The sequence below is a fragment of the Cetorhinus maximus genome, chromosome 29, assembly GCF_964194155.1.
Source record: "Cetorhinus maximus chromosome 29, sCetMax3.hap1.1, whole genome shotgun sequence".
NCBI classification, from domain to species: Eukaryota; Metazoa; Chordata; class Chondrichthyes; order Lamniformes; family Cetorhinidae; genus Cetorhinus; species Cetorhinus maximus.
The window spans coordinates 11,167,193-11,175,227 of NC_135907.1; the positions used below are offsets into that span (position 1 = coordinate 11,167,193).

The 8,035-nt window shown below is 43.7% G+C and overlaps 1 protein-coding gene across 1 annotated transcript in view; it reads left to right on the top strand.

The window, feature by feature from the left end:
• LOC144669616 (NACHT, LRR and PYD domains-containing protein 3-like) overlaps window positions 1–4,281 on the top strand; it is a 57,180-nt gene extending 52,899 nt beyond the window's left edge. The window contains exons 11-12 of the mRNA XM_078532155.1: window positions 936–1,103; window positions 4,002–4,281. Of these exons, the coding sequence (XP_078388281.1) occupies window positions 936–1,103; window positions 4,002–4,167 (334 nt within the window). The 3' untranslated portion in view covers window positions 4,168–4,281. The remainder of the gene's footprint in view (window positions 1–935; window positions 1,104–4,001) is intronic.
• Window positions 4,282–8,035: the final 3,754 nt, after the last annotated feature.

The following is an 8,035-nucleotide window of genomic DNA, read 5'->3' on the forward strand; positions in this document are numbered from 1 at the left end:
AGTTACCACATGTTCTCTATTAAACAAAATAGTTTATTTTACAGTTTGACTTTTGATAAGAGTTATTGTTAGCATTGTTTTTTAGGCGTATTTAAGAAGGTGAAATATTACATTCCAACTGCAATATATTTTATAATTCAATGGATAGCAGAAGGATGAAAGAATGAATGGCTGTGAAACTTAAAGTTAGATGATACTATTATTTAAGATGGAGAATGTTATTCTTGCATTGTTTGTGAATAATTTTGCCGTTCGTTGCTTTGTGCACCATCTCTCAATCTCCCTCATATTTCATTGTTTCTCCATCTCTTTCTTTTGTCTTAGAATATTTATAGATAACATTGTTCTCAAATTTGTGTATCTAACTGTGCCTGCCACACATATTTTCTCTTTTGGTCTTCATACCTCCTTGTGTTCCTCCTTGTGTACCTGTCCCTCTTTATCTACCTTTCTATTTATCTACCTATCTTTATTTATTTCCCTCTATCTATCTTTGTCTCTATCCATCTCTATTTCTCTAACTCTACCCCTGACACACTATCTCTTTCTCTGTCTATCTCTCTCCTCACTGCTGTGCTTGCTCTCTGTCTCTCTACCTCTCTTTCTGTCTGCCCCCCTCCTCCTCACACTCACTGTGTGTCTCTGTCTGAGTCTTTCTCCTTTCCTCCTCTCTCCTCGCTGTTTCTTTCCCTCCACCTCTGTCTCTGTCTGCCCTCCCTCCTCACTCTCCCTGTGTGTGTCTCTCTGAATCTTTCCTCTTTCTGACTCTTCCTCTCTCCCCCCTCACTCTGTCACCCCCTCCCTCTGTCTTTTCTCCTTTTCTCTCTCATTCCCTCCCTCTCTCCCCATCCTTCTCTGGATCTCTTTGCCCCTGTCTTGCTGTCACTGTCCCTCTGTATCTGTCTCACTGCTTCACCTCCCCTGTTGTTGAATAGCCTGAAGAGAAATTACCTGACGGACGAGTGTTGTGGAGAGCTCGTTTCTGCTCTTTGTGCGAAGAATACCCTGAAGTTCCTGGACCTCTCCTTTAATGGATTTACAGACAACTGTCTGGAGGACTTCCGCCATCTTGTACTGAACTGCGCCAATCTGGAAGAGCTTGTGTAAGAGTTTTAATTGCTTTCTGCTTTGAATTTCATTTGTCAAATAAAATCTGTGATAAATGTTGTCTTTATTAACATGCCAAGGACACAATGTTATTGACTTCTTGCTAACAAACTTGAGTAGATATTCTTATTCACGTATTCTAGCCTGGGATCTAAGGGATATTTATTTACCTGTGGCTTTACTGGTCTTGTCTTCACCTCATTCACATATGTTGAGATGTATACGACCATCATTGGTTTTCCTTATTTTAATGATTCTACCGTTGCCTCAACCTTCGCTTCCCAGAAAAAGGCCTGGATTTTCACCAAGTCAGGTTGACTTGGGAGCTCTTTAAATGGATGACGTTCCCAATTCCAGGATTCCTGACCCCATAATTCCTGGCTGTCTGATCTTTTTTCTCTCTCTCTCTCCATCCCTGTGTGTGTGTCTTTCCCTGGATCTTTCTACTTTCCATCTCCCTCTCTCCTTGTCTCTTTCTCTCTCCACCTCCTCTCTGCCTGTCTCTCTCTCTGAATTTTTCAGAGGCAGAAAGCCTCCCCCCAGCTTTTTCTCACTCTCTTTTAGCTCTCTGTCTGTCACCCCCTCTCTCTGCTCTTTCCCCTTTTCTCTCTCATTCCTTCCCGCTCCCCCCATCTGGAATCTTCTGAAAAAGAGTCATATTGGACTTGAAACATTAACTCTGTTTCTCTTTTTACAGATGCTGCTAGACCTGCTGAGTTTTTCCACTGCTTTCTGTTTTGATTTTATGATACGTAAATAGTTTTGATTACACTGACATGGATAATTCAAAATATATAATCATAGAATGGTTAGAGCAAAGAAGGGGGCCATTTGGCCCATAATGTCTGTTCTGACCCTCTGAAGGAACAATTCACCTAATGCCACTCCTGTACCTTTCCCCATAACCCTGCAGGTTTTTCCGTTTTAGATCATGATCCAATTCCCTTTTGAAAGCCACAATTGACACTGCCTCCCCCACACTCTCAGGCAGTGCATTCCAGATCCTAACCACTCATTTTCCCTCACATCGCCGTTGCTTCTTTTGCCAATCGCTTTAAATCTCTGGTTCTCGACCCTTCCACCAATGGGGACGGTTTCCCTCTATCTCTGTCCAGACCCCTCATGATTTTGAATACCTCTCTATCAAATCTCATCTCAACCTTTTCTTCAAGGAGAACAGTCCTAACTTCTCCAATCTATCTTCATAACTGAAGCTCCTCATCCCTGGAACTATTTTCGTGAATCTTTTCTGCACCCTCTCTAATGCCTTCAAATCCTTCCTAAAGTGTGGTGCCCAGAACTGGACATGATACTCTAGTTGAGGCCGAACCAATGTTTTATACAGGTTTAGCTTCCTTATTTTTGTACTCTATTCCCCTATTGATAAAACCTAAGATGCTGTAGGCTTTATTAATTGCTCTCGGAATACGCTCCGCTTGCCCGGGTGAGTGCAACTCCAACAACACTCAAGAAGCTTGACACCATCGAGGACAAAACAGTTCGCTTGATGCCGCCCCTTCCACAAATATTCACCCCCTCCACCACCGACGAATGGTGGCAGCAGTGTGTATCATCTACAAGATGCACCGCAGAAACTCACCTAGGCTCTTTAGACAGCACCTTCCAAACCCATGACCATTACAACCTAGAAGGACAAGGGCAGCAGGTAGATGGGAACACCATCACCTGGAAGTTCCCCTCCAAGCTACACACCACCCTGACTTGGAAATATATCGCCGTTTCTTCACTGTCATTGGGTCAAAATCCTGGAACTCCCTCCCGAACAGCACTGTGGGTGTACCTACATGGACTGCAGCAGTTCAAGAAGGTAGCCCACCACCATCTTCTCAAGGGCAATTAGGGATGGACAATAAATGCTGGCCTAGCCAGTGATGCCCACATTACGTAAATGAATAAAAAAAACCTGTGCTGCCACCCTTAATGATTTATGCTCGTATACACCCAGGTCCCTTTGCTCCTGCAGCCCCTTTAGAATTCTACCCTTTGTTTTATATTGTCTCTCTGCGCCTACCAAATTGAACCACTTCACACTTCCCTGCATTAAATTGCATTTGCCACTTGTTTGCCCATGCCACAAACTAGTCTATGTCCTTTTGAGGTCCTACACTATCCTCCTCATGGTTCGCAATACTTCCAAGCTTCGTATCATCCACAGGTTTTGAAATTGTGTCTTGTACACCAAGGTTTAGCTCATTCATATGAATCAGGAAGAGCAGGAGTCCCAACACCGATCCCAGGGGAACTCCATTAAGAACCTCCCTCCAGTCGAAGAAACAACCGCTCACCACTGCTCTGTTTCCTATCACTTAGCCAATTTCCTATCCATGTTGCTACTGTCCCTTTTACTCCACAAACTCTAACTTTGCTAACTTTGTGTCTGTTGTGCAAAACTTTATCAAATGCCTTTTGGAAGCCCATGTACATTACATCAACAGCATTATCCTCACCAACACTCTGTTACCTCATCAAAAAACTCAAATACGTTAGTTAAGTATGATTTGTTTTTAACAGATGCATGCTGGCTTTCCTTAATTAACCCACATTTTCTCAAATGACTATTAATTTTGTCCTGAATTATTGTTTCTATAAGCTTCCCCACCACCGATGTTAAACTGACTGGCCTGCAATAGCTGAGCTTATCCTTACACCCTTTTCTGAACAAGGATGTAACATTTGCAATTCTCCAGTCCTCTTGAACCGTCCCTGTGCCTAAGGAAGATTGGAGAATTATGGCCAGTGCCTCTGCAATTTCCACTGTCACTTCCTTCAGTACCCTTGGACCTGGTTCCGGCACCTTATCAACTTCTCATCTGGAAGAATTCTACACAGCCCCTGTTAAACAATTGTTTTATTTTTTATTTCATCTTTTACAGATTACAAGCAAATTGTTTCAGTTCCCAAGGTTGCAAAGAGTTGGAGAAGCTGATGGAGTCCAGGCTTAATTTACAAGTGATAACAGAGTGCAATCTGTCTGAATCTAAGAAGTTTGCTGTTGAAAAAGACTGGCTTTGGTGGCCCATGGATGCAGTGTTGATTTAGCCAGTGTTGGTGAAATCGCCCTTGAAAGAAGAATCAAAAAGGAAAAACCATATTTGCAACCAACCCTCCCCACTGGCACTCAAAGACTTTGGCCCCTAGAAACTACTTGGCGAGTCATGTGAGGGCATCATGGACCTGTTATTGGTCAATCTCGTGTTACTATACGCCATTTGTCCCTCTGATACAGTCAGACACAGACTAGTTGGGTTGGGGGGGTGGGTCACTGAACTATTTAGCATGGAGGAGTCTCATTCATTATCAGAATTAACCAGACAAATCGCTCCTTTGACTAAGAACAGCCATATACCATCACCCATAGAATCAGGAACGAGCTACCAATTATGGGTACTGTATAGTGGTTATGTTCTTTGACTTCTTACACCTAGTGGCACATGTGGTGCTTGTGCTAATGTCTGTTTCCATAGCTAGTTTTTCCTGGAACAGGTCACTTGACTGTCCCTGGAGGCTATAGCTTGAGGGGGACCACTCTACACCAAGCATGGCTGACCAGGAGACTCTCCTGCTTTTACCATCTGCCATAGGCATATTGGAAGGATTTAAAAGTTGATAATCAACCAGTTTGACCATGGTATGAATGCATCTTCCTTGGCCATCGAGTCCTGGAGTGGGACTTGTACCCAGAGCTTCTGGCTCAGAAGCAGGGATGCTACCCACTGTGTCACAAGATCTACCCAGTGGTTATGTAACTGAAGGAGGGATCTAAGAGACCCAGGCCAATAAGATGGAGCTGAGAGTTCATGGTCCACCATGATAATTGAGTAATTTAAATTGAGTTAATTAAATGAGTTGGCAATTCACAACCCTGGTGCAACATGAATTCTCTCCCTAAACCTCTCTGACTTGCTTTCCTCCTTTAAGATACTCCTTAAAATCTACCTCTTAGACCAAGTTTTTGGTCATCTTTCTTAATAACTCCAGATGTGACTCAGTGTGGTATTTTGTTTTATAATGTCTCTGTGAAATACTTGAGAAAGCTTTATTTTGTCAAAGGTACTATATTAATACAGACTGTTGTTGTTGAATAAAAAACTTGTATCAGTAATGATGACTGTGAAACTACTGAATTGTCATAAAAGCCACTTGGTTAACCCTTTCGGGAAGTAAACCTTCTACTCTTTATCCAGTCTGGCCCATAACTGACTCCAGACCCACAGCAATGTTGTTGACTCTTAACTGTCCTTTGAAATGACCTAGCAAGCCACTCAGTTCCATCTGCAAAAAGCAGGGCAAATCCAACCAGGCCATGTATCACTCCTTCACTCTACCCTCGATCATCAGCAAAGTAATGGAAGGTAGTGTTGGCAGTGCTTTCAAGCAGCATTTACTCAGCAATAACCTGCTCACTGTTCAGTTTGGGTTCCGCCAGTACCCGTTGGCTCTGGACCTCATTACAGCCTTGGTTCAAACATGGAAAAAAGAGCTGACTTCCAGAAGTGAGGTGAGAGTGACTGCCCCCGATATCTAGGCAGCATTTGACCAAGTGTGGATTCAAGGAGCCCCAGTAAAATTGAATTCAATGGGAACCAGGGGGAAAACTGGTTAGTGTCACATCTAGCACAAAGGAAGATGGTTGCGGTTGTTGGAGTGCAATCATTTCAGTCCCAGGACATCGCTGCAGGAGTTCCTCAGGGTAGTGTCCTAGGCCCAACCATCTTCAGCTGCTTCATCAATGACCTTTCCTCTCTCATAAGGTCAGAAGTGAGGATGTTTGTTGATGATTCCACAATGTTCAGCACCATTCGCGACTCCTCAGATACTGAAGCAGTCCGAATCCATATACAGCAAGACCTGGATAATATTCAGGCTTGGTCTGATAAGTGGCAAGTATCATAAGCACCAGGCAATGACTATCTCCAACAAGAGAGAATCTAACTATGTCTGCATGACATTCAATAATATTACCATCACTGAATCCCCCACTAGCAACATCCTGGGGGTTACCATTGACCAGAAACTGAACTGGACTAACAATATAAATACTATGGCTACAAGAACATGTCAGAGGCTAGGGTTCCTGCAGTGAATAACTCACCTCCTGATTCCCCAAAGTTTGTCCACCATCCACAAGGCACAAGTCAGGACTGCGAAGGAATACTCTCCACTTGCCTGAGTGAGTGAAGCTCCAATAACACTCATGACGTTTGACACCATCCAGGACAAAGTAGTCCTCTTGATTGACACCCCATCCACCACCTTAAACATTCATTTCCTCATCCATTGGTGTAGCAATGTATGCTGCAGCAACTCATCAAGCCTCCTTTGACAGCGCTTTCCAAATCTGCAACCTCTACTACCTAGAAGGACAAGGGCAGCAGATGCATGGGAACGCCACTACCTGCAAGTTCCCCTCCAAGCCACACACCACCCTGACTTGGAATATATTGCTGTTCCTTCACTGTCGCTGGGTCAAAACCCTCCTGTTGGTGTAACTACACCAGATGGACTGCAGTGGTTTACAAAGGCAGCTCACCATCACCTTCTCAAAGGAAATTAGTGGTGGGCAACAAATGAGTAATTTAAATTGAGTTAATTATCTGTCAGCAATACTCATATTCCATGAAATAATAAAACTCATCCACATGCCCCATTTACCTTTTCTCTTTCCTTTCTTCCTAAAGTACTTTGATTATTGATTTGTCACACCAGAAAAAGACAAAGTGCTGTTGGCAGGATCTCCTGATAGGCTCTCCCATCTGCTGCTTTCATGCTGGCACAGATTATTGGTGGGTTGGGTGTGCAGATGACAGTCACCAAAGCTGGACAGGGGCCCCCTCATGGGTGTCAATCAAAGTCGTCAGGCAGAAAATACAGCGCAGTGGCGGCCTTCCAGTGAGAACTTGGAGGCAGAGCATCAGATTTCCTTGCATTGCAGAGGCCAATAGCTGGCTCCAGTGGCCCTGCCTTTGCATGCCAGATTGACAGCAGCAAAACCAAAGACTGTTTTCCCACAGATGAAGGAACCAAGTGTATAGTCACCAAATCTGCTTAAGGAAGGATATGCCTCCATTGGAGGCAATTCGGAGAAAATTTACTAGGTTCCTGAGATGAAGGGCTTGTCTTACGAGGAAAGGTTGAGTGGGTTGGATCTGTACTCATTGGAGTTTAGAATGAGAAATGACCTTATTGAAACATATGAGATTCTGAGGGTCTTGACAGGGTGGATGCTGAGAGAACATTTCCCCTCATGGAGGAACCTCGAACTGGGGCCACAGTTTCAAAATAAGGTGATGGCCATTACAGAGACATGGCTACAGGATTGGGACCTGAATATTGAAGGGTATGTGGCATTTTGGAAGGACAGGAAGCTAGGAAAGGGTGGATGTGAAGAGGTTGTCTCCTCTTGTGTGAGAATTTAGAACTAGGGGTCACTGTTTAAAAATAAGGGGGTTGCTCATTTAAGACAAAGATGAGAAATTTTTTCTCTCAGAGTTCTGAGTCTTTGGAACTGTCTTCCTCAAAAGGCGGTGGAAGTGGAGTATTTGAATATTCTTAGGTAGATAGATTCTTGATAAGCAAGGGGGTGAAATGTTATTGTGGGTAGGCAGGAATGTGGAGTTGAGGTTACAGTCAGATCAGCTATGATCTTATTGAATGGCGGAGCAGGTTCGAGGGGCTGAATGGCCCACTCTTGCTCTTACTTCGTATGTTCATATGTATGTTCATAGGCTTTCCATTTAGGACAGAGATGAGGAAGCAGGAAGCTCTGGTTGAAGGGTTGTTAACCTTTTGAATTCTCTACCCCAGAGAGCAGTGAGTCAATGGATATTTTAAAGGTTGAGTTAGACAGATGTTTCATCTGCAACAGAGTCAGGGTTTGTGGGGCAGGATAGTGAAGTAAATACCACAA